We start from the raw sequence: 27,592 nt of genomic DNA, 5'->3' as shown, positions 1-27,592 counted from the left end.
CCGTCATTAGTTAAGGATTATAAACGATTAATTAATAATAAATGGAAATAGCGAGAGGAGATGACAGTGAAGTCGTGAGCGTTTCATCTTTCATTATTAGGTTCCATCCCTCTGGGTCACGGTGACACGAACGGCTCCCATGACGCTTTGCCGCCCAGTCAACCAACCACAGCTGTAGAATTGAAATACAAGTATTGTATCGACCAATCAGCTGTCGCTAAATATCATGGTGTATAAAGGCATCATGGGAGTTCACTGTTCTGTTGGCACAAAGCGCTTAAATAATCAAAACAAAACTCAATAAAAGTAATAAGTACTAAATATTAAATTTACTTCAATCAATTATAATTATAATTAAGTATTAATTATAATACTACGACTTTAATCTTGTAAAAAAAAGTATTTTCCTACGACTTTTCTCTAGTAATAAAGTATTTTCCTACGACTTTTATCTCGTAATAAAGTATTTTCCTACGACTTTTATCTCGTAATAAAGTATTTTCCTACGACTTTTCTCTAGTAATATAGTATTTTCCTACAACTTTAATCTCGTAATAAAGTATTTTCCAACGACTTTTATCTTGTGATAAAGTATTTTCCTACGACTTTTATCTCGTAATAAAGTATTTTCCTACAACTTTTATCTCGTAATAAAGTATTTTCCTACATTGTTAATCTCTTAATAAAGTATTTTCCTACGACTTTAAACTCATAATAAAGTATTTTCCTACGAATTTTATCTCGTAATAAAGTATTTTCCTACGACTTTAATCTCGTAATTAAGTATTTTCCTACATCTTTAATCTTGTAAATAAGTAGTAAGTAATATTTGTAGAACTCTTTTCTAGACCAGGGTCACAAAGCACCTAAACAATCAAAACAATACTTTATAAAGTATATACTTTAAAGGTCAAGACACCACCAATAAAGTATTTTTTATTAAAGTCGTAGTATTATAATTACACTTGTCTTACCAAGTACATTTAAAAAACAATGATTTATGGTAACCGTGGAATCTGACCAGTGAAATGTCGTCTGTACTTGTAGATAATAACGTGATCGTAGCTGCTGTAACTGTTGGAGAAATGAAAGTTTATCTTATTTTATTTCATCTTATATTTATCCTAAAGTTTGTGTTTCAATGTTTTCTCTTGTTTACACACAAGTTAATAATTTAATCATAAAAGTATTTATATAAACTTTAAAAAAAAGCATTTATTTGAAACTTAAAAGAATTCCTTTGTAAAAGATTAAATTTGGATCATTTTTATCATGAACATAAACACATATGTTGTTGTTTTTATATCTTAATTAGACGAGATACTTGTAAACAAGGACCTTGAACACGAGGAGGATGAAGATGAGCAGCAGGACGATCTGGACGCTGATGATGAGCAGCTGAGAGAACAGATGAGCCAGCATCGTCTCCGTGGAACTGACACCTGAACAAGAACAACATTGACATCACATATCTTTTACAATATCTATAGTTAATACAGTTAAACATCAAATAAACTACATGTCAGGCAAATATTTAAAAACTTGGTTATGATTCTCTCGCTCCCTCTGCTGGTCATTCTGGTCATTGCACAAAGAATCAATGGAGAATCTCTTCAGTCCTTTCTTATGTAATTACAATTAAAAATGATTATTCATTATTGTTTAACGCATTAAATCAGTTCTTTAATCCGACATGAAGAAACCAGATGCACAAGTAAATTTCCCAAATAGAAAATAATTCTTGTATTTAAAATAGTACAAATAGTCATTAAACATAACATATTAGAAGTTAGTAGGTAATAGTTCCTTGTAAGGAGAAATAATCCACCAATATTATGAAAACATTTAGTGTATGTTTACATTGGTTCACCTGGACTCACCTGCGACCCAGCATCGGTCCAGAAGACCTTCTTTTCTGTCCAGGACGAAGGACAGCGCCGTGAGACCCAGAGCCAGGTAGAAGGTGATGCTGATAACAGAAAATCTGGATCAAAACCTGGAAAAACTAAGGAAACATCCACTGCTTGAAACTGACCTGAGAACAGATCCCGGAGTCACGAACGTGGTGAAGTCGGTGTCTTCGCTGCCATAGATGGGTTTTTCAAACTGAGAGATTAAAGTGACGACAATGAAAATCCAGGTTTTAAATCCCTCTGTTTTCATCTCTATCATTACCTTGATGGGCATGTCCACCAGGTAAGCCATGGAGCCCAGTTTATAATCCACGAAACTCTGCACAAACACAAACGTTGATTTATTTAACAACCGTTATATGAACAAATCATGACTTTTTCTTTTAGAAATAAGCAGAAATATTACTCAACAAATGTAAATATAAATCATTTTTACAATGTTTATCATTTAAAAGCATAACATTAAACACTGTGAGTCATTCTATGGAAACAAACTGTAACATCTTTGTTTAAATATTCAAGATATATTTGGTTAAATCCTGACAAAATGGTCTAAAATACTGAAGAAATCTATTGATTTTAAAATAACATAAACGTGTAGGATGTTTACTTTACTGTATATGTGTCACAAAAGCAAAACACATTTAGAAATTTAATAAATTAAATAAATATTTTTTTTAATTATAAGCAAAAAAAGCTGATACTTTATAATAAAGATGCAAAATATTAACATAACGTTAAAACGTTAATTTAGTTCAGAATCAAATGGTTCAAATCATTTATAAAGAGTAATATACATTTTAAAATACATAATTATAAAATAAAGACAATATTAGTAATTGAAAAAACAGAAACATTGTGTATTGTAATAAATATATTAATTTTAATAACATAATATTGAATCATATCAATAGAATATTAAATGTTCACCTGAAAGGCTTCGTGAACTTTCTTCTGGAGCATCAGAGCAATTTGACGATCTGGTGGAAACAAACGATGATGTTAATTAATCTCAATATTTTCATTTATTTTCAATTGAAACGTTGTTTTAAAAACAAAGTGACGGATCTGAACTCAATGTTTCAACATGTTCTCACTTGTGAAATCCAACCACACGTGAACTGAACCTCCGTCGACCACGTCTCTGGAAACCTGACGCTGAAGAATCCTGGACAAATAAGAACTTTATTGACTCACAATAGAACATTCTGTGTCACAATGTAGCCTTTGCTGCCTTCAAATATTATTTAAAATGTTATTTGTATTATTATATTATATTATTCATAATATTATTATATAATATTATTATTATTGTATTATTAAATTATTTATTATATTATTGTATTATTATACTATATTATTTAAAATATTATTATGTTATATTATTTATAATATTATTGTATTATTATGTTATATTATTCATAATATTATTATATTATATTATATTATATTATATTATATTATATTATATTATATTATATTATATTATATTATATTATTATATTATTTATTCTATTATTCTATTATTCTATTCAATTATTTCCCTTCAGGACCTTAAAACATGTATATAGTTGTTCAAATATTTTAAGTTTAAATTATATAGAGAGAGAGAGAGAGAGAGAGAGAGAGAGAGAGAGAGAGAGAGAGAGAGAGAGAGAGAGAGAGAGAGATTGAATCTCCTAAAATGATAATTCAACACTTCAAGTGTAAACTGAGGATGATTGACGCACAGATGTTTCAAACTAAAAATAACTCCATGAGTACGAAGCAGACGTGAGTCAGTAGAATCAGGTCGAAGCCCTTCAGGAAGTGACTCGACCTCTGAGGCTGTCGGGTCACGTTACTCACACCAGACTCAAGTTTCCTTCAGTGAGTAGAAATATTCTCTAAGAATACTTTTGCACCTGAAGACAAGTTGTATTTATTTAATCATTTATTCATCAGCTGAAGATTGATCAGTTGCTCAGTTTCAGTTTAGTTTAGTTCCAAAAAAAAAAGAAGTAAAATAATAATTTACTCTTGATCTTTAAACCTGACCTCGGCTCCGTCACTTCCATTCATCTTCTAAATCAAGAAGTTCCACGGATGCTCCTCCTACCTCTTGGTGATGTAGCTGGTGAAGTTCTCGCCGAAGCCGATGACCCCCCAGAACTCTCCATCGTAGGCGCCGTCAAAAGCTTCTTTGTGGGACATGAGCAGCTGAACAAACACACGACAGAAGCCTTGAGGCTCAGATTCAAATTCAGATTCAAATTCAAATTCAGATTCAAATTCTTCATCTACTTTGAATTGAACCATCCAGCATAGAATGACTCGCCGGGCTCCGAGGAACAGCTTAGCCACGAGCTACATTGACTCAACAAAACCACCTGACGGTGTCATGTTCCTCAGACTTGATGATTGACAACAAGAAGTCGTTCAACTTTGTAGGAGCAACACACGATACACGTGTCCATCAGAGGCGACGAGGTGTTGACAACTATAAGTACCTCTGTGTGTCTGGACCTGGTCCTGCAACACATACCACGTGTATAAGAAAGTCCAGAGTAGACTGTACTTTCTGAGGAGGATCATTGAACATCTGCAGGTCCATGTTCTACCAGAGTGTTGTGGTTTGATGCTGTGTTGAGGTTGAACGTGTCCAAGTGTCAACATCTGTGGTTGAAGCTGGACTCACTGGTGACATCACTGGACAAACTACTGTCATCATGATCATCATCCTCTGAACACTGTCATCAGTGAACAGATGCAGCACGAATGCTCCTCCCATGATGCAACACTAATAGACTCAGGGACTCATTCATTCCTCATGTTATTAGTTTGTATAATTATTGTTTGGGGGCAGAAGTGAAAAGATTATTCTATTTTATGTTAATCTTTGTATCTTTTTCTTTTCTTTATTTCCTTTGTCTATGTTCTTCATATTTGCACTTTGCTATCCCTTGCACTTTGTTCTTGATTTCATGAAAATATCATCTGCTGTGAACTGGAACCCAATTTCCCGACAGAGATCTCCAGAGGGATTAATGAAGTCAATCTATCTATCAATATATTGCAATACTCTAGGAACAAGGATATATTTGAAATATTGTATCTGAAGTACTTGAGTCAGGCTTCGCTCACTCTTGGCGAAGTCCTAACTGGGATAAGTGGTTGTGTTATGCATCCAATAGATAAAGCTGTGCTAAAGGAAACGTCAAGAAAACAGTCAGATAAAGTCAAACTCTATTAGGCGTCTGACAACTCCGTTCATGATGTTCAAATGATGTTTAAAAGGCTTCAAGCAGCAGCGAGCGAGACGACTGTTGTGAGCAGACAAATGTTGAGCAGCAGTGAAGTTGAGCGCATGTATGACGGCTAGAGCGCATGTGTATGACATGTTGAACGCACGTATATGAATGGTTGAGCGCGCAGCAGAGTGATTTTGAGTGTACAACAACCAAGACACACTCGCTCAAACCAATGGCAGTAATCTTACTCCATAGACGTCAGCCATGATGTGATGTGCCTCGTAAATCCCACTCCGTGATGACTCACTGATGTAATCCCGCCCACAGCGTGTGGGCTCAGTCGTCGTAGTCATAAAAGTGTAAACAAGTCACCCACCAAGTAATGTTTATGTGTAAGGCGCTCTAGATTATAAGGCGCACTGTTGTTTTTTGAGAAAATTACAGGCTTTAAAGTGCACCTTATATTGCAGAAAATACGGTACTCTGCTTCTTTCTTTATATTCATTTAATTGCTTTGGAAATATGCAAACAGCAACAACAGTCTTGAGATCATGAGTTGGAATCTCACCTGTTCCACGCTGGAGTTGTCGAAGAAACTGAGCACAGAGTGACTGTAGCCCGACGCCGACGTCTCGTTGTTGACCACGGCCACCTTGACGCCGCTGGGATCTCCGCCCACGCACAGACAGATGAGGGAGATCTGGATGACCGGCAGCAGGAACTGGAAACACAACGCTCTGCACAAGAACACAACGTCGTCGTCACCTTTATTTTCAAAGCTGTAAAGTAAAGATGAGGAGAGAACCGTGACTGACCCTGGTGTTCTCTTCATCCGGACCAGGTTCTTCAACACCAGGGCGATGATGTTCCTCCATTTTGGCAACATGTGACAGGCTCGCACCTTCCAGCTCGCTGCAGTCAAGGAGGCGTTACATCTCACATGGTCTAGGAAGGGATTTGTTTTCTGCACCTGAATGTTTCTGGACGCCCTTGGATTCGGCGAGTATAGGTCGACTCTCGTCCCTGCTGCTGCAGAAGGACTGGCTCGCCTGCAGGACCCCGTCAGGACTCGAGCCCTGAGGGAGGCTGTTCTGGTCCGAGGACTCGCACAGTTGAAGGAAGGCGCACTCCAGGGTCTGCTCGCAGGGACACGGGTCAGACTGGACCAGAAAAGGGTCCACGAAGGTACTCACCGAGGCGCTGTGCTGCTTCATGACGGCTTCAGGGTGACCCTCGGCCAACAGGTGACCGTTCCGCATGAGACCCACCTGGAGGGAATATACAAGTGGTTTCATAACAAAAATTTCTAAACATGTTCATACAATTATCCACAAAAGACTCAGTTGAGATCATGTGTCGGTCATTTTTCCTGTTGACCTTCCTGGAAACTTCCAAAGATCCTTCAGTCGTATGAACATCTAGAGTTCTCTCACTCACTGCCGTAAAGCAGTTCTACGTCATGAAGCCCTCCAGACGACCTCACATCCGTAGAACCATGGTGACGTTAGGTAACTGTAGTCTTCTTCATCTCAGACTGCAAGAGTCACAGGCCAATGTTTCTATGATCTCTTTGAAAACTTCACACAGTAACGATCAATAGAAGAGAATTTATACCAACATTTTTTTTTTTCTGTTCGGTTTCAGTTCTGTTTCTGTGCGACCGGCTGAGAACTGGGTTGGAGACAAATGGTAAAGTGGACTTTTAGAAGACAATCTATCTCTAGACGAGTGAAGCCAAAGATCCATGGAAGAAAATCACATCCTCAGACGTAGTGTTACTTTTGTTCTTTTCCACTTATTATGAACAGTTGTCATTATTCATAATAATATACAAACACTTTTAAGTTGTGTTTATTGTGTAGTTTTCCTCGACCAGTGCAAGATAAAGTGTTTCATTTGTTGTTCCTTGTCCTCTAAACGTCAGCGTTTCTTTCTCTGCAGCAAATATTCCGGAGGATTATCAGAAATAAGTGATTTATTAGCCTCAGATATTTCAGGCTCGTTGTGTTAACAATTCTCGACGGAAGATAAGAAGCAAAGAACGACAGGAAGGGATTACGCTGTTCGTGGAAACATTTGAATTCCTTCTTAAAGGAGATTAAAGACGACGAACCACTGATGCTGAGCGTTGATTCCAGAGACTTAAAGAAAGTTGATCCTCTTGAAACGTATGAAGGAATAAAATATCTCAAGGTTTGTTTGAACAAAATTAAACATTTGTTTAAATTAAACAATATCATCATTTATATTTGAACATTAGTTAAGCCTTATGTTGTCACTGGGTCAAGGTGACCCGAAGGTCCGAAAACAAATGTGTTTTTGGTAGCATTTGTGTTTTCTCTGGGTCAAGGTGACCCAAAGGCCCCAAAAGAAATGGGTTTGTGGTATCCCTTGTGTTATCTTAGGGTCAAGGTGACCCAAAGGCCCAAAAACAAATGCGTTCATGGTATCCCTTGTGTTGTCTCTGGGTCAAGGCCAACAACCTCCACCACTGCATGTGTATTTATGTAAGTCAGGGACACAAGGGTTGACTAACATGTAATCAAGTGTAATCTGGATCATTTATTAAATGAAACAAGGTGTTGTGTGCGACTGGAACAAGGTTAAAGTTATTCGAACACAAACCAAGACTGAACTACATGTTTTGTTACTGATCCAAAACTAACTCTTATGGAGACTTTCTTCTGTTATGATTCCATAAATGAGATTCACGCAGGTGATGATTAACTACGTCTTTACTGCCAGGATCCAGGTGAGTCAACACAGTCGAACCTGGAACCTCCTGAACAACATCTGAGTCACTTCAGCTCCACTGATAAGATTCAAGAACGTTATCATCCAACAGTTTATGTTTGTGTCTGCATGAGTCAGTCAGAGGAGATTAAAAAAATTACTCTTACTTCAACTTCATTAACCTGGTTTTATATTCAGTAAAAGTCCATCAATGATTAATGTATTGACTTGTTGTTTGATGAATATAGGTTTATGGAGAAAATAACAAGTTTAAAATAGTTAAACCATCGACTCTCGATCACTTAGAACTGCATTAGTGACGGATATTTTTATTTGTGTTTGGCTTTGATTGTGTTGTTTATGTGATTGTGTTGTTTCTGTGATTGTTGATCTGCTGCAACATCTAAAGATTGAAAAATATATATATAATTTTTTTTTTATTGGTTTTGATGTATTTAAAAGTTTGATTATTTAAACAAATGGTATTAAATGCCAAAAATATTCAAGTCTATCGTTGACCAGGAACAAAACTAGACTGAACTCAATACAAATGACAAGATTTCAACCAAGAAGCATTTTTTTCTTGATCAAGTTTATCCAAAAAAAGAATTACTGCGAAAAAAGGCAAAATCGAAGCCGAAAGAAGTGAATTCAAAGAGTTTTGCTGAGCGTGAAAGAAAAATGTTCCCATGAGTAACATTGTTAAATATAGACGCGATGTTAGACAAGAACACTGAACTAATAATAAATATATAAATGACGTGAAGGAAAATATGAAACACATATCGTCACCAAAACTACACAGTTATAAAGTGAATGCATCACAACTCACACACAGAATGTAAAGTGTTGTAAAGGGAAGACTTTAGTGTGTTTTTCATGTAATAATAATCATAATAATCATAATAATAGATACTTTATTGATCTACGCATTCTTAGCAGCGCCGGTTACAGATAAACACGTGCGAAACAAATACAATAAAATAATAAATATACCAAATTTAAACATATGTGAATATATAAGATAAACTATAAACACAATATATATATATATATATATATATATATAAGTACAAAAGGCAAAATATACGGAGACTAAGATTATGTACTGTAAGGATATGACAATTTTACTGTAATCGATCATCTACATTTAACACACATTTCAAATAATCACTTGATTAACTGATAATCTTTCATATTTAATTCATATTAAATAATCATTGCCTTGCATTAATATCCATGTTCTCAGCTGTTCTTCAGGTAAAAACCTACTCTCACACTGAGAGATACACAACAATCTCTCAGCTAGTCAAGGACAAGGACAGACATCTGCGTAAGTCAACTGATAAACAGATTCTCTCTAGACGACAACAAACTGCGGTAACTTCCCAAAAAACACCATGTGGCACGACCATCTTAGAAGACAAGTGTTTAAAGTATCTGAACAACCATACATGCATGAATGACTAGAAGAGTTTACCTGAATATTCTCACTTAAAAGATCCGCTATTTCATTAGAACTCAGTAATCGGCACTTGAAGACGTCTCTGATAGATTTCTGTTTTGCATATTTCACTAAACTTGCATTTTCTCTTAAACTCATTCGTGTGTCTGTCCTTCTTTATCACCACCAGGTATCAAGACTGGGCAGAGGTCGGTTCATCGGAACAAAACCCTCACAGTAGAATAAACTTTGAACAGAAGCATATGTTAAGAATAAGTTTCTTCCACAGTCTCTCAAAACTCCTTGTTTACACTGAGTTTTATTCAAAGAGCAGAAAAACTTCAACACAACCACAGAACTAATTAACACACTCGCCTCACTTCTGGTGCCAACAAACCAGTGAGCTCCCATGATGCATTTGATACTTTCCACACACAATAAGTGACTTTAACACTGTATTTATATCAAACATCTATGTCCCTTGATTGTAAGACTGGGCGGCAAAGCATCATGGGATTCTGTTGAAAGTGTGTATTTCTGAACAGAACGTCCGTGATAAACAAGGGATCACTGGACATTCATTTGCTACTGCTGCGGGGGTGAAGCCTGTCCCAGCTAGTATGGGTGAGAGGCAGTCATGTTCTTCAGTTGTTCTGGACACAGAGTCTCTATGGAACTGACGGGCCTCACATCAACATGTGCGATTATTCTTCGCACAAAAGCTCATTACTGTGTTTTTAGGTCAGCCTCGTAAGTCCACAACTACACATTCCACGCACCACAGCGTCTACACAAAGCTTCAGTCAGAGTCGGTTCTTCCCATCGAACCGTGATCTGGAGAAAGATTCTCGTTTCAGAGTGTCTTGAATGTTGATCTCACCACGTTCGCTTGTCGCGCCTCTTCGATGTAGTGAGTGGTGATGATGACGGACACTTTCCCCGTCTTCACGATGTCCACCAGATGCTGCCAGATCCTGAGGAGACACGATTATACTGGGACCTGATGTACTCTAGTATGTACTCTCATGTACTCTATTATGTACACTCATGTACTCTATTATTTACTCTCATGTACTCTATTATGTACACTCATGTACTCTATTATGTACTCTCATGTACTCTATTATGTACTCTCATGTACTCTATTATGTACTCTCATGTACTCTATTATGTACACTCATGTACTCTATTATTTACTCTCATGTACTCTATTATGTACACTCATGTACTCTATTATGTACTCTCATGTACTCTATTATGTACTCTCATGTACTCTATTATGTACTCTCATGTACTCTATTATTTACTCTCATGTACTCTATTATGTACACTCATGTACTCTATTATGTACTCTCATGTACTCTATTATGTACTCTCATGTACTCTATTATGTACACTCATGTGCTCTATTATGTACTCTCATGTACTCTATTATGTACTCTCATGTACTCTATTATGTACTCTCATGTACTCTATTGTGTACGCTAGTATGTACTCTATTATGTACTCTATTATGTATTATATTATGTACTCTATTATGTACTCTCATGTACTCTATTATGTACTCTCATGTACTCTATTATGTACTCTCATGTACTCTATTATATACTCTATTATGTACTCTATTATGTACTCTATTCTGTACTCTATTATGTACTCTCATGTACTCTACTCATCACTCATAGTTATTATATACTCTCATGTACTCTATTATGTACTCTCATGTTCTCTATTATGTACTCTCATGTACTCTACTCATCACTCATAGTTATTAAGTACTCTCATGTACTCTACTCATTGTTCATAGTTATTATGTACTCTTATGTACTCTACTTAATGTTCATAGTTATTATATACTCTCATGTACTCTACTCGACGCCACATTCATTCAAAGCACTGACCAAATACTTTTCAGTCGAAATAGTATATAGTTCAGAGTTTAAAAATACAGTGTTTTTGTGTCAATCATTCTAATTAAATTGGTGTTTTTGTGTTTATTTCTGCTTCATTAAAATCATTGTTTCTTTGGTTTGAAATAAAAAAGTATAAGAATTAATTTAAACAGAAATTGGAATAAATGAAGCTGTTTTGTTATTGTTAAAAAAAAAAAATAGGTTTAAAAATAATAGGACATGCATTGAAAGTCAGGATCTGTCAAGAAATATTTGGTTAACCCTGTTAACTGTGTTATCTCAGGGTCAAGGTGACCCGAGGGTTTCAGGCCTGTGGGTCACTTTGACCCTGAGATAACGTAAGGGTTAAGATTTGTGAAATACAGGATTGTGCTTCATATCAAAACCAACTGTAGCAACTGGTGATTATTTGGACTCACTTGGACCTCAGAACCGGGTCGACGCCGACCGTGGGCTCGTCCAGAATCAGCAGCTCTGGGTTCTGGAGCAGAGCGGCGCCGAGAGACACCCGTCGCTTCTGACCCCCGCTGCGACAGAGAAGGTGTTTCGAGGGTTAACAGGTGTCTTTGGTATCATTTCGTAAAAGTCTTCTTCAGCGCCAGAACCATGAAGAACCGGCCCGACGACACACGTCACAAATACATCATTTAAAGTCTCACATTTTTTCATATTGTTAAATTAAAAACTCCCAAAATGTAATCATGACGAGACGACGTGAAAAGTCGTGAGAAACCGTCGAGACGTTTGTGTGTTTGTTGCTCATACCAGGAATAGCTTTCATTCTTCAGTAGTTTCACTTCAGCTCTGTTTTCATGGAACACATGAGGCAAAATTCATGTTTTTAAACCTAAAAATGTCGTAAAATATTCACTTTTTTATTATTAAAACGTTACAATTACAACACGAGGAATCAACTAATTCATAGATCAAGCGAGAAAAGACATTGTGGGTTTTATTTCTTGTTTGTTTTTTGTTTTTTTAATTTGTTTCTTGGTTATTATGGTTATTATTGCAGACAGAGTTGTTTTTTTCATTCTTTTTTCAGTTTCAAGCTTCTCTGTAAGGAAATGTTGTTTCATATTTGATTATAGGCTCTGAAGACCTAAAATCATGGATGACATTGTGTTTATATTGCATTAAAAATACCATATCAATTGTTAACAATATTATTTTTAGTCTTTTCCTCAGAAAAAAACCTGTGTCACTGAGTCATGTGGAAGTTTCTGTCAAGAGATATTTCGTTGAGATTTTTAAACACAAAGTACAACAACCCATAAGATACTAACCCACAACACAGTATTATTGCTGTAAATAAAGTGTGTAAGTGTCAAACTCACACATCACACCAGAGAAAGTACAAAAGTTCAAACCTATAACGACGACACTAACACACACTAATGATGCTGATGGACCGAGAAGCTCTGAGCAATTTAGTCACGACTCGGCGAATAAACAGACAAGAAAACACAGATGATTATTTCAAAGCTGTTTGTTCGTCTCAGTCATTATATGCTTGGAAACTAGAGCGCAGTGAAAGGAGGATGTTATTCTATGTTTCTATCATCTCTGCGTTATTTCCTTTGATCTATGTTCATTATATCTGCATTTTGTTCTTTATTTGCATTTTGTTCTTCTTCATATTTTATGAAACTATCGTCTGATGTGGACTAGAAACCCAGATCTCCAGAGGGATTAATAAAGTCTATCTAATAATAACAACAATAATAATAATAATAATAATAATAATAATAATAATAATAACAATAATAATAATAATAATAACAACAACAACAACAACAACAACAACAATAAGAATAAGAAAAATAAGAATAATAATTATAATAACAACAATAATAATAATAATAATAATAATAATAATAATAATATAATAATAGAAACATTCTATATATAACCAGGAAAATGAACACTATCAAAAACATTGTGTTTTAATTTCCTGGATCAGAAGAAAAGTTTGTTCTTACTTGAAATAAATGGTCGTGAGGTTTAATATGAAGTCGTAAATCTCTCATGAATACAAGACAGTGATATGTTAGAGAAGCTCAATAATCATAATAATAATAATCACAGAATACAAAAGTCAAGAATGAAGGTTAAACTTTGTAAAAATGCAAAAGAAACTGCAAAAGAACATCTAATATTTCAGTAGTACAGTCGTAAGAAAACTGGTTCTGGAATAGACTGAGCTCAATCCTTGTTTATTACATTTAATAATAAAGTTTTATGACGACTTGTTTACATCTTTATCTCTTTGTAGTCTTATCTTTTTAGTGTACGTGTTAAAACAGTGCAAAGGTGACACAACTAACTACACACTTTAGATCCGCGTCAGGTCGACTGAGAAAACATGGAGAAGTTCAGAGACAACGTTTGCACGATGACCTTTGACATCAACCCGGAGAACTTAAACACGATAAAACACACATGAATATCAACTTCTTAGGAGGAGCACGAGTTGAACTGTTCTCACACCTCAGGTTTCGTATCAGTTTGTTCTTCTGTGGCAGGTCCAGAAAGTCCACCAGGAAGTCTGTGCGAGCCTTGGTTTCCTTGGACGTGAGTCCATGGATTCTGCCGTAGAAGTTGAGTGTGTCGCTGATGGTGAACTCAGTGTACAACGCAAGATCCTGCACCACAAACACAACTATAGTCACCACTTTTCTTCATGACTTTAACTAAGATCTCACGTCAGTAGAATGAAGGATTATATCACGATAAACAATTATACAATCTAAAAAAATCTTTGGTAACCGGAATATAATACACAATATGTAGAATATAATACAAAATATAAGGAATATAATACACAATATGTAGAATATAATACAAAATATAAGGAATATAATACACAATATGTAGAATATAATACAAAATATAAGGAATATAATACACAATATGTAGAATATAATACAAAATATAAGGAATATAATACACAATATGAAGAATTTAATAATACTAAAAATCTATAAAAAGTCTTTAAGTATGTTTGTAGCAGAAGCTAAAATGCTAACATGCTACAAAGACAGGAAACACTCTGGTTAATAGCGCGAGCACTTCCTGTGTAGAAAGTAGACTTGAGGTGTGAAACAAGAGCGAGGTAAGGTAAGGTATTTGTCCAGTCGCTACATTAAAATGAACAAACGTTTTTGTCTATAACTCTAAAAAGAACACATTACTCTGAAGATAATCAACATTAGTTGACATGAGAGTAGAACATGAGGGAATTTAGGGTCAACTATCACTTTAAATTGAACTACAAAACAGTCATTTGAAAAGATTATTTTATTTTCATGTCTAAACCAGAAGGATCTTCTCGCCTGCAGTTCATACTAAACTCTGCAGCCAGAATTCTGAGCCGCTCTAGTAGAAGAACTCACATTTCTCCTTCAAACTCTTCACTGGCTGCTCTAGTAGAAGAACTCACATTTCTCCTTCAAACTCTTCACTGGCTGCTCTAGTAGAAGAACTCACATTTCTCCTTCAAACTCTTCACTGGCTGCTCTAGTAGAAGAACTCACATTTCTCCTTCAAACTCTTCACTGGCTGCTCTAGTAGAAGAACTCACATTTCTCCTTCAAACTCTTCACTGGCTGCTCTAGTAGAAGAACTCACATTTCTCCTTCAAACTCTTCACTGGCTGCTCTAGTAGAAGAACTCACATTTCTCCTTCAAACTCTTCACTGGCTGCCAGTTTCTTTCAGGATCATTTTAAAATTCTGTATTGTTAAAGTTCTTTCTGACCCTGGTCTAGAAAGATCTTTACAAATAAACTTTACTTTACTTTACTTTACTTTACTTTACTTTACTTTACTTTACTTTACTTTACTTTACTTTACTTTACTTTACTTTACTTTACTTTACTTACTATCAGGACGGTGGGCGTCTCATGGTCACCATACAGATGCTATAAGTAGATTCTGGTTTTAAATTTCTCCGTGTCCAGGTCACAGCTCGCTGCTTGTCGTCATGACAACAGTGAGCGTTGGACGTGTCATATTTAACACCAACGTCTTAATGTCGGTCACAACAAAAGGTATTATGGACGATGTTGTCACGTGTTTATTGATCGATTAACTTCACGTAGATGATCAGTGAATATTACCATCCATACATTCAATCATCTTCATACTGTCAGATAAAAACATGTCTACCTGAGGCATGTATCCCACCATCCGACCCGGGATCTCGTGACCAGGGAACGCCGGCGGTTTTCCCAGAACTGTGATTTGCCCTCGAGATATTTTGAGGGTTCCCACGATGCACTTCAGCAGGGTGGTCTTACCACAACCGCTGGGACCCAACAAGCCGTAACTGCGACACGATCAAATACTCGCTTAACGAAAGTAAACAACAACAATAATACAAATAAACAGATCATTAACTTCCAGAACTGTATTGAAATAAATGGTAAATTATGAATGTACAGAACATAATAAGAGAGATTATACTTTTTTAAATAAATGCTCTGATTTTAACACATTTAAACGTAATTAAACATATTTAATGCTACTGGATAAATAAAAAAAAGACATATATTGTGACTGTGGTTCTAATATTTTTGGTATAAATCCTTTGTTTTATTATTTCTTATGTAATTGAAGAAGAAGAAGAAGAAGAACAACAACAACAAAGCAACTTAAGAAAGTAAAGAACCCCTCGAGTCGCATGCAGCCAACGAGGGGTTCTTTACTTTCTTAAGTTGCTTTGTTGTTGTTCTTCTTCTTCTTCTTCTTTAATTTACTTCAGCTCTTATAAACTTTTAACATGGGTCAAGTTTTCTTCTTCTAGCGACGTCTAATCACGCGAGAACCCACGAGATCTCGAGAAACGGAAACTTAAATAAACTTAGAGCAAAATCACAAATGGTACATATTAAACATAAATATAAGAATTTACATAAGAAATAAAAAACAAATGATTTATACAACAAATATTAGAGCCACAGTTACATATATTATGAGGTTTTTTTATGTTTTATTGTGACTTACATCTGTCCCTGTGGCACCGTGAGGTTGAGGTTACTGAGGACCTTCAGTTTACCGTACGATCGACACACGTCTCTGCACTGAATGGCGTTTTCCTGCAAACGAGCCGCCGCCTCCACGTCGACCGTCATGTTCTCCTCCTTCACCTGGAAACAGATTTTATTTTTTAAACAGGAGCATCAGATACATGATGTTGGTCATTTAACAACGACGTGGTTTAACAGCCGTTATTTTACTATTGACACCATTTTTTGTTTGTATAGAAACAAACTAAATGTGTATTTTTGTCACTAAGATGCTAGAAAAGCAAATACTTGAAACACTTTATCACTTCAGTCAACACTTTCACTATTGCAATGTAATTATTGTTATTTTAATTATTGTTATTAACGACTATACATCCTATAAATTGTATCGTCACTACAGCAGGTAATATTAAATACTAGTATAAACTTTTAAACTATTATTTAAGTGGTTAATAATAATATATTGTTAATAAAATAACAGCTAATATTATTAATATTATTATAATTGTCGCTTCTCTACATTATTTCTTATGATTACATTCTTTTTTTAAATTAAACTATATGTTTTAAACTGTATTTTGCTCATTAATATACAAAAGTTTAAATGATACTATAAGGATGAACACAAACGTCGAATCAGAAAATAATCTGTGAATTTTAAAGACAGATGTTGAGATTAGTAAAATAAACAAGTCACACCTGCAACGTAAAAGAAACAAGAAGAAGAAAAACATGTGTGATGCAGAAATAATCTCTGGTCTGGTCTGGTCTCCTGCAGGTCCATCCACACCAGACTCTTTTAATCCCTCAAATAAAGATGCAGCATAATCTGACTCATGTTCAAAGTATCTTTTCACCAGAGTCTACATTTATACATGTGTATTTAACAACAAATATTGTATAAAGGGAAACTTGATTATAATTAAATTGAGGGGGAAAATAAATATATATATTCAAGATATTTAATAATCAGAGAAAGAGAAAGTTTGTGGTAAAAGGTTCGATGTCAACATTAACAACAACATCAAGCATGAGAGACGAACATCTCAGTCGCTTTCAAACCTCAAAGCAGACGAACTGGTTTCTCACGAGCGGCTCGAGCATCAATGAAGTTCATTCAGGAAACTTTCACGAGCAAACAATTACATCAGAGTCGATCGAGAGGGAAATTTAAAATCATCCAGAAAAACTCAGATGGTTCGAGTCTAAATACGTACTTGTACTCACTGGTACTAAACAGAATCAGTGAAAACTTTCACAAGAAACACAATCTGGAGGATTTTTTACCAAAAACTAACTTTTTCATCAAGAGTTTGGTCTTTGTTCAAAAACTACTAAAAATTCCAAGAATGTGTTTTGGTTACCATGAAAACTGACAGATGGTGGATTCATTCTATAATACTGTACTACAAATATTACTGTGAGAAATACTGCAGGTACAAATATTATAGAGTCAAATATTGTATATATATATTATAGTTAGAAATATTGTACAAATATTAAAGTGACAAATATTGTACAAATATTATAGTGAGAAATATTGTACAAATATTGTACAAATATTATAGTGAGAAATATTGTACAAATATTATAGTGACAAATATTGTATATATATTATAGTGAGAAGTATTGCACACATATTATAGTGACAAATATTGTATATATATTATAGTGAGAAATATTGTACAAATATTAAAGTGACAAATATTGTACAAATAGTATAGTGAGAAATATTGTACAAATATTATAGTGACAAATATTGTATATATATTATAGTGTCAAATATTGTACAAATATTGTACAAATATTATAGTGAGAAATATTGTACAAATATTAAAGTGAGAAATATTGTACAAATATTATAGTGAGAAATACTGCAGGTACAAATGTTATATTGAGAATAATAAATTAACTTTTTAAGCATTAAAACCATGAAACTCCCCAAAAAGTCTATCAAACCAGGATCTTCACTATAATTATAATGAGAATTATATAGTTTGAAATAAGACAATCATGTCGTAAACAAGATACTTTACTTTTTTTGTCTTTAATTACTGTTATCGTCAGGATCTAAAGACAGTTAAAAATACTGTATCATTTCCGTCATGTGGCTTCATGTTCCTGTTTCTCTGGAACCAGCAAACATATCATTTCTTACTTAATACACAACAATTTACTACAAATTCTACATCGAATTCTTAGTTAATTGGATTCAAACGGTTGTGAGTCAAACCACTGAACCACACAATAATAAGCAGGACAAAAATGATGCGACTCGTGCGCTCGTCTTGAATGAGCAGTTGCTGAGACGGCAGCGTAAAAAAAAAAGACAAAATAAAACACTTGAACTTGACAAGGACTGATTCTTGTATGTTGTTGTTTTTCAATCCAGCCGTGTTTACTGTTGTGTGTCAACAAAAAAACGTTGATTCAATTGAGAAAACTCACCGACAACTGAAATCTGTATGTAGTTCTACAGTATATGTCTTGACTTTTGTGTAATTACTGCATGTATTTGTACTTATTTAGTGACAAATACATTATCAATGTTTTTATTCAAATTCAATTCAAATTCTTTGCTACTTCATTGTGTTTATTTTGTCGTAGAAAAACCTAGGAGTTGTGTATTTGTGGTCGAACTTCACAGACCTTGTTCGCAATAAAAACTACAATCACGGTAAATAATCACGGTATTAAAAATATTTATTATAAATATAACTATATCCCTGAAGGTTCCTCGACAAACACCAGTTGTAATCATTGAGAATTGTTGCAGTTCAACATGGATTTTAACTATTTAAAGATGCTCTTGATCAAGTCACGCGTTACACTAAATAAAGATACTTTACTTTAAGAAGAGTCTGTTGAAGAGACTCGTGAGTGTCTTCATCTCGACTCATGGTCCACCGAGAGAAGAGATGTCTCACCTGCTCGCATCACACACCGATGGAAGAAAACCTGCGAGAATCCTCGTGAATCCTCGTGAATCCTCGTGGATCCTCGTGAATCCTCGTGGATCCTCGTTTTTCTATGATCACACGACGACACACTCGGATGGAAACTGCAAGTGTGTCCGAGTGCGTTTGTAACGTGTGTTGGTTTCACTTCTGCTGCCATAAACTGACACTTCCCTGCAGTCCTGCTCCCAACACCTCCTCCTCCTCCTCCTCCTCCTCCTCCTCCTCCTCCTCCTAACATCTCGTCCGCATCCTTCGCATCCCACGCAAACATCGGCTGCACCTGCGCAGTGAGCCTCCGTGCACGCGCCGCGCTCACCTGCAGCAGGTGGAAAAACAAAACCCCAAACGAACGTGATCTTACCTGCATCTCTGTGCAGTCTGCGGGTCGGGTGACGGTGAGCGCCTCATCCCGACCGGCAGCCTCCGCAGCCATGACAGGAGGGGGAGACCAGGGAGGGAGGGGGAGACCAGGGAGGGAGGGGGAGACCAGGGAGGGAGGGGGGGAGGAGGAGGCAGAGAGCATCAGATCCCGCGAGAGGAGGAGCTGATGCTGAGACTTCAGAACCAACATCACCCTGAGGGGAGATGGACGTGCAGGAAAGACACAGAATACAATTATTAAGAACTAAATATTATTATTTGCAACAATATATATATATTAGATAATTATACTGACTGATAAATACGGATAAATATTATTATTTTATTCCTAAATTGATCAAAAACTTAATTAAGTCATGAGATCAGAGATTGTGCGATTATATTTCCTCACATTATATACTGTACTGAGCCATTAACCCTTGTGTTGTCTCTCTGGGTCCTGAAAACGAATGTGTTTGAGGTATCCCTTGTGTTCTCTGTGGGGTCAAGGTGAACGGCCTTCGCCACTGCATATGTTACTATTTATGCAAGCCAGGGAGGTCGTTGACCTTTGACCCAAAGACAACGCAAGGGATACCTCAAACACATTTGTTTTTTCGAGACTTCTGGACATCTTGACCCGGAGATAACACTTACTAACTTACTGTACATGTACATGTACTGTATATGTATATGTATATGTATATGTATATGTATATGTATATGTATATGTATATGTATATGTATATGTATATGTTTATGTTTATGTTTATGTATATGTATATGTATATGTATATGTAAATGTATATGTATATGTATATGTATATGTATATGTATATATATGTATATGTATATGTATATGTATATGTATATTTATATGTATATATATGTATATGTATATGTATAATGTAACTGCACATTGTCCTTTGAAATAAACTAAACTAACTAAATATGTATATGTATATATATGTATATGTATATGTATATGTATATTTATATATATGTATATGTATATGTATAATGTAACTGCACATTGTCCTTTGAAATAAACTAAACTAACTAAATATGTATATGTATATATATGTATATGTATATGTATATGTATATGTATATGTATATGTATATTTATATGTATATATATGTATATGTATATGTATATGTATATTTATATGTATATATATGTATATGTATATGTATATGTATATGTATATGTATATGTATATTTATATGTATATGTATATGTATATGTATATGTATATGTATATGTATATGTATATGTATATGTATATATTTCCACAAATAAAATTAAGAATATGTGGGAAGTCTTTAATGAATATAATTATAATAAATAATAATATATAGTAATAATTATTATTATAGTTTTACTGTGACCTCATGGAGCTGCATAAACACAATCAAAAGACTGTATCTGGTACTTTCTCCGGGTTTTCTCTCGATCCAACTGTTGAGAACATGTGTCCACATGTGTTTGTTTGTCTGCTGACGATGTTTGACAGGAAACACCAGAGAACATGGACGACACAAGACAGACCTGCTGCTGTGTTTATCCACGTCTTCTGCTTCATAATTCAACTGTAACTTGTGTATAAACACGGTTCAGTGAGTCAAACACCACCAACGACGTGTTTCATGAATCCATGTCGGTCGTGTTGGTCTGCAGACCTTCTTTGGAAATATAAATGTCAAGGTCATTGTGTAAAGCAATGATCCCCAAACCTTTTCCAACTCAGGGCCCACTTTTAAGTGTCAAAAACCCATTTTTCTCATTTCCTTGTCACGTGTAAAATACTGAAAGGAAAAACAATATAATGAAAATAATATCTGAAAATGTTTAATATGCTTTTAAACTTAAAGAGTTTTAACATTTAAAACATTATCATGTGTATTTTTATTTTTATATAATTACATCCACCCTCCCACAAAAATTGATACCATTTTGGGAAAGATTTTGCAGCCCACTTGCAATACCCACAGGTTAGAAGTCAAAAGAATAAACTACACACCTCAAAAATAACAAGTGCTGCACTAAAAACCCCTGAGTTATCTAAGTAAGTAAGTAAGTCATTTGTATTTATATAGCGCTTTTCCAGACCAGGGTCACAAAGCGCTTAAACAATCAAAACAATATTCAATAAACTATATTTTAAAGATCAAGATAAAACTGAGAACACAACAGGAGTTCCAGAAAATCAAGGAAAAGCCTGAACAAATAAAAACGTCTTAAGATGTTTCTTGAAGGAGTCAGTAGATCATCAAACACAGATGTTTCTTGAAGGAGTCAGTAGATCATCAAACACAGATGTTTCTTGAAGGAGTCAGTAGATCATCAAACACAGATGTTTCTTGAAGGAGTCAGTAGATCATCAAACACAGATGTTTCTTGAAGGAGTCAGTAGATCATCAAACACAGATGTTTCTTGAAGGAGTCAGTAGATCATCAAACACAGATGTTTCTTGAAGGAGTCAGTAGATCATCAAACACAGATGTTTCTTGAAGGAGTCAGTAGATCATCAAACACAGATGTTTCTTGAAGGAGTCAGTAGATCATCAAACACAGAGATGGTTCCAAAGCTTAGGAGCAACAGTCTGGAAGGATTTCTCTCCTCTGGTCCTGAAGTTCAGGAACCATCAGTAGATTCTGATCCATAGACCTCAGAGCCCGAGCTGGGGTGTAAGTCTGGATCAGATCACTGATGGAAGGTCTGACCATGAATAGATCTGAAAGTAAGAACCAGAATTTTAAAATGATCCTGAAAGAAACTGGCAGCCAGTGAAGAGTTTGAAGGAGAAATGTGAGTTCTTCTACTAGAGCAGCCAGTGAAGAGTTTGAAGGAGAAATGTGAGTTCTTCTACTAGAGCAGCCAGTGAAGAGTTTGAAGGAGAAATGTGAGTTCTTCTACTAGAGCAGCCAGTGAAGAGTTTGAAGGAGAAATGTGAGTTCTTCTACTAGAGCGGCTCAGAATTCTGGCTGCAGAGTTTTGTATGAACTGCAGGCGAGAAGATCCTTCTGGTTTAGACATGAAAACAAACTGTTACAATAGTGTAAACGACACAAACACATGGATTATAAGATCCAGATCATGTTGTGACAACATTTTCTTAAGTTCAGAGTTTTTTCTCAGTTGAAGGAAACAGTTTCTGGTCAGTTTTCTGCAGTGTTGAACTAGAGACATGTCTTTATCAAGTACAACACCCAGGTTTCGCAGGATCTATTCATAACCTGCGTGTTCTACAAATGGTGAGAAGCCCTCCAACCCAGCTTTGATATTGGTTAATCCTCGAAGCCCTGCCTCGTCTCTGAGAAGCTGAATGAACTCGCTCACTTGTCCATATAGGACGGAGGAAACCAGCCGCACTGTCTTCTATTGGGACTCGGCTAAGAAACAGCGAGCAGCTGGACGACGTGGTTAGAAGGTTTCACGACATTCGTACAATCTGACGTCATGAAAAGATAAAACGGGGTTCTACTTCACGGTGTTATGCCCTCTAACCGTGCTATGCTGTTGGTCAACACCAAGGTTAGGACCGACGGGATCTATGTACCTCCAGCTGAACGCCACTCCTGACACCAACATCTGAAACATGGCCACACGCCGCAACAGAAAAAACAGTTGCTAAGTCAAGTCAGAGTCAACTAAGGCTTCGGGCCACGACCTACTTCACTTGACCTAGAACAATGTGGGCTACTGACCACATCGCCATGTCGAGGAAGTATGCCCTAGCCTAGGGGTTGGCAAACTCTGTCCTCAGGGGCTACAGTGGGTGCAGGTTTTTGTTCAAAGAGAACACCTTTTGACCAATCAGGTGTCTTAGGAGTGTCATCAATAAAGTTTTACCTTACCTTATCAGTTGAGTGTCAGTCTGGTGTTGCTTGTTTCATCTGAAACTTCATTGGTTAAACGGTTCATGTTACAGGTCGGTTGGAACAAAAACCTGCAGCCACTGTGGCCCCTGAGGACCATGTATGCCCACCCCTGCCCTAGCCAATGAGGAGGTGGAGGCACGGGCATGAAAGGGGCAGGTAGCTATCTCCATCTCCATCTCCATCTCCATCTCCATCTCCATCTCCATCTCCATCTCCATCTCCATCTCCATCTCCATCTCCATCTCCATCTCCATCTCCATCGCTTGAACCAACAGACCAGATACCTGAGCTGGACTCTTCACTAGAAACCCAACCATACTAAACATGATCAACTTCTGCACGTGGAAAACCTCAGCCATGCATTGACTGTTCACCCTCGTACTCCTGGAACCAGGAACACCTTCCTGTGTCACTGGAACGACATGTGTCTTAGATCCTGTTCCCACGTGGCTGCTTGAAGAAGTGTTCACCTGACTTAGTTCACCTGTACCTGTAAATGACATCAGGTTATTTCCCTTAGACTTTTAAATATTCAGTAATGAAACATCTGCTTAAAAAAGCCAACTCCTGTTCCATGACCTGCTAATGGCCTCTGACCAGGACCATGTTCCAGTTCTTGTTATTTTTGACCTTGGTTCTGCTTTTGATAACCATTTTTAGGTTGTGCAGATCTCGCTCACATAAAACTCTGCTGCTGCTGCATCTGCTGGTGAAAATGCTGATCCCTCATGTTTTCACAGACTGGCAGGAGCTGCACAGATGGAAAGGAGGAAGTGAGGCTAGTAGTATTAATATTAATATCATTATTAATAAGCTTTCTCAGAGACGAGGCAGGGCCTCGAGGATTAACCAATGGTGAAGCTCGGTTAGAGGGCGTAGCAACATGAAGTAGAACTCAACACTGTTCGACTAAAATAAACAATACAATCAATCATCTTGATTTTATGGCTGGAGTTTTATCTTGATTTATTGTTGAAGATACTTTTAGAAGTTATGTGATTGTTGTGTACAGTATGTGTCTGTTCTATGTTGTGTCTGATTACTGGGGTGTGAATGGAGAGGGAGGATGAAGTGAGAGGAGAGTAAAGAGAAGGACAGCAGAGAACAGGTGATGGAGAGAATGTAGAATGACTTAGTCAGTGAGATATTGTCCCCGGGTCAGGACTTTAATTTAACAAATGTATATATATATACCAACAGAGCACCAAGCTACTTTAAAATAGTTTGTTTTCATGTCTAAACCAGAAGGATCTTCTCGCCTGCAGTTCATACAAAACTCTGCAGCCAGAATTCTGAGCCGCTCTAGTAGAAGAACTCACATTTCTCCTTCAAACTCTTCACTGGCTGCTCTAGTAGAAGAACTCACATTTCTCCTTCAAACTCTTCACTGGCTGCTCTAGTAGAAGAACTCACATTTCTCCTTCAAACTCTTCACTGGCTGCTCTAGTAGAAGAACTCACATTTCTCCTTCAAACTCTTCACTGGCTGCCAGTTTCTTTCAGGATCATTTTAAAATTCTGGTTCTTACTTTCAGATCTATTCATGGTCAGACCTTCCATCAGTGATCTGATCCAGACTTACACCCCAGCTCGGGCTCTGAGGTCTGTGGATCAGAATCTACTGATGGTTCCTGAACTTCAGGACCAGAGGAGAGAAATCCTTCCAGACTGTTGCTCCTAAGCTTTGGAACCATCTCTGTGTTTGATGATCTACTGACTCCTTCAAGAAACATCTGTGTTTGATGATCTACTGACTCCTTCAAGAAACATCTGTGTTTGATGATCTACTGACTCCTTCAAGAAACATCTGTGTTTGATGATCTACTGACTCCTTCAAGAAACATCTGTGTTTGATGATCTATTGACTCCTTCAAGAAACATCTGTGTTTGATGATCTATTGACTCCTTCAAGAAACATCTGTGTTTGATGATCTACTGACTCCTTCAAGAAACATCTGTGTTTGATGATCTACTGACTCCTTCAAGAAACATCTGTGTTTGATGATCTACTGACTCCTTCAAGAAACATCTCTGTGTTTGATGATCTACTGACTCCTTCAAGAAACATCTGTGTTTGATGATCTACTGACTCCTTCAAGAAACATCTGTGTTTGATGATCTACTGTCTCCTTCAAGAAACATCTGTGTTTGATGATCTACTGACTCCTTCAAGAAACATCTGTGTTTGATGATCTACTGACTCCTACAAGAAACATCTGTGTTTGATGATCTACTGACTCCTTCAAGAAACATCTGTGTTTGATGATCTACTGACTCCTTCAAGAAACATCTGTGTTTGATGATCTACTGACTCCTTCAAGAAACATCTGTGTTTGATGATCTACTGACTCCTTCAAGAAACATCTGTGTTTGATGATGTTTGTCTCGGTGTTATCTTGATCTTTAAAGTAAATATTTTATTGAGTATTCTTTTTGATTGTTTAAGCGCTTTGTGACCCTGGTCTAGAAAAGCGCTCTACAAATATTACTTACTTACTTACCTGTTAGAATTTCCAGCCAATCATGTGATGCGCTGACAATCATGTGACGACGTAGAAGCGCCACTGTGTCAATTCATGGTGTTGGATTCCAAAATAACGGTGAAAATGTTTATCTAAAAATGTGTCAATCACTCCTAACGTTTCTATATTAACTGTAAACACATTCAAGTACAGAGATGTAAGTAATTTATATTTATATATTACCTTCTGTGTGCAGCACAAATGTACTGAAGAGTTCAAGTTGGTGATAAATGCTCAGAAACAGCAAAGGATACGCGTCATGTGACCCACTTTGTGTTGGATTAGTCAGACATGATTGACAGCTCTCCTTGATCGTAAAACACTCAGATTTGACGTCACCTGCATTATTGACCGTGTTTTACTGACCCAAATACTGACGTATTAATATAATACACAAATATATACTATCCATAAAATACTGTTTCATCAACATTCAAGAGCAGCTTTACATTACAGTACATATTAGTTTACATACATGGAATCCTCGGTGGTACTTTACATCTCTGGTTTGGTTTAACCAAATTAGAAAAAGGATACAATATGTACAAAATATACAAGAGAAATAATAATAATAATAATAAACACCGTCACACATTTAATTGCTGTTCAAAGCTTTTTAAAAGGTGTTGACGATCCTGGTCCAGGACCTAGAGTGAGTAAATCAATACTTCATGCATCGAAAAACTGCAATTTTGCTCTTCTGGGATGTGAAAAACCAGGGGTCGCTGTTGGCTAGTGCGCATGCGCGTGTCAATACTGTATCTTGTGATCGTTTTTTATATTCAAATTTAAAAGGCTTTGAACTATTGAATCTAGAAAATATATATTAAAATTAAAATATCAAACTGAATGTGTGGGAAATTATGTCATTCATTTTGAAAATATTTGTATAATTGAATTCAATTATTCAATAAAAACAAATTCAACGTTACAATATTTTAAACGTAAATTCAACCTTTCAATATTCTGATGGCACTGATATATATATTTAATAATAGTGTCCCACATTTCTGCATTTTGGATTAACATACATTTGAATCTACAAGTTTTTCTTTCAAAATAGTATAAACTGAATGTACGCGGAGTAAAAACAATAATACTTGTTTAGTTGTTTTGACTCGTTAAATGTTTAATTGAACTATTTCATATATTCTTGATAAACTTCCATTTAACGATATTTAAAAAGCTGATGGAAACTGTAATGCCCGCGACTGCCTGCAGGGGGCAGCACCGCTCTGCTCCAGCTCTCGAGTGAGGGGCTCGGTTCGTGACGCGGCTGCTGGTCCTCCTGGTTCTGGTCCATGACCGGGAGACTCGTGCGGCAGAAGGCGGCCTAATTAAAGCTATTTTTAGAACAAAAGCTCGGCGAGAATCGTTGCGAAATATTGACTCAACACTCGCCGCACGAGCGCAGCTGACACACGATTGAACCTCTTTTTATTTATTTATTATTATTATTAATTATTTATTTCTATTGAAATAAACGTGTTCTTGTCAGATTCATTTAAAGCGTGTAATGAGATTAACCGACAGACGGGATTAAGGCTCGAGCCTCAGAAAAGCTACGTCATCAGATATCCTCCCACTTGTGCGCGTGCGAGG

At 36.2% G+C, this 27,592-nt stretch overlaps 1 protein-coding gene across 2 annotated transcripts in view; it reads right to left on the bottom strand.

Moving 5' to 3' along the window:
- abch1 (ATP-binding cassette, sub-family H, member 1) overlaps window positions 1–19,659 on the bottom strand; it is a 38,815-nt gene extending 19,156 nt beyond the window's left edge. Inside the window, exons 1-17 of one of the 2 annotated variants that reach the window (XM_087802438.1) lie at window positions 19,584–19,659; window positions 16,240–16,382; window positions 15,403–15,562; window positions 13,724–13,878; window positions 11,653–11,760; window positions 10,201–10,294; window positions 6,337–6,411; window positions 6,114–6,279; window positions 5,959–6,055; window positions 5,712–5,880; window positions 4,012–4,112; window positions 3,011–3,081; window positions 2,844–2,893; window positions 2,176–2,232; window positions 2,036–2,106; window positions 1,881–1,969; window positions 1,339–1,442 (exon numbers count right to left, since the gene is read on the bottom strand). In XM_087802438.1, coding sequence (XP_087658564.1) covers window positions 1,339–1,442; window positions 1,881–1,969; window positions 2,036–2,106; window positions 2,176–2,232; window positions 2,844–2,893; window positions 3,011–3,081; window positions 4,012–4,112; window positions 5,712–5,880; window positions 5,959–6,055; window positions 6,114–6,279; window positions 6,337–6,411; window positions 10,201–10,294; window positions 11,653–11,760; window positions 13,724–13,878; window positions 15,403–15,562; window positions 16,240–16,382; window positions 19,584–19,655 — 1,782 coding nt within the window. In that variant the 5' untranslated portion in view covers window positions 19,656–19,659. Of the gene's footprint in view, window positions 1–1,338; window positions 1,443–1,880; window positions 1,970–2,035; window positions 2,107–2,175; window positions 2,233–2,843; window positions 2,894–3,010; window positions 3,082–4,011; window positions 4,113–5,711; window positions 5,881–5,958; window positions 6,056–6,113; window positions 6,280–6,336; window positions 6,412–10,200; window positions 10,295–11,652; window positions 11,761–13,723; window positions 13,879–15,402; window positions 15,563–16,239; window positions 16,383–19,189; window positions 19,378–19,583 lie in introns of those variants that run through there. The other variant, XM_087802439.1, reaches the window with a different exon arrangement.
- Between the last annotated feature and the right edge of the window lie 7,933 nt (window positions 19,660–27,592).

Source organism: Callionymus lyra, chromosome 11 (genome assembly GCF_982586985.1).
Source record: "Callionymus lyra chromosome 11, fCalLyr1.hap1.1, whole genome shotgun sequence".
NCBI classification, from domain to species: domain Eukaryota; kingdom Metazoa; phylum Chordata; class Actinopteri; order Syngnathiformes; family Callionymidae; genus Callionymus; species Callionymus lyra.
This window is presented reverse-complemented; position numbering and strand designations above follow the sequence as displayed.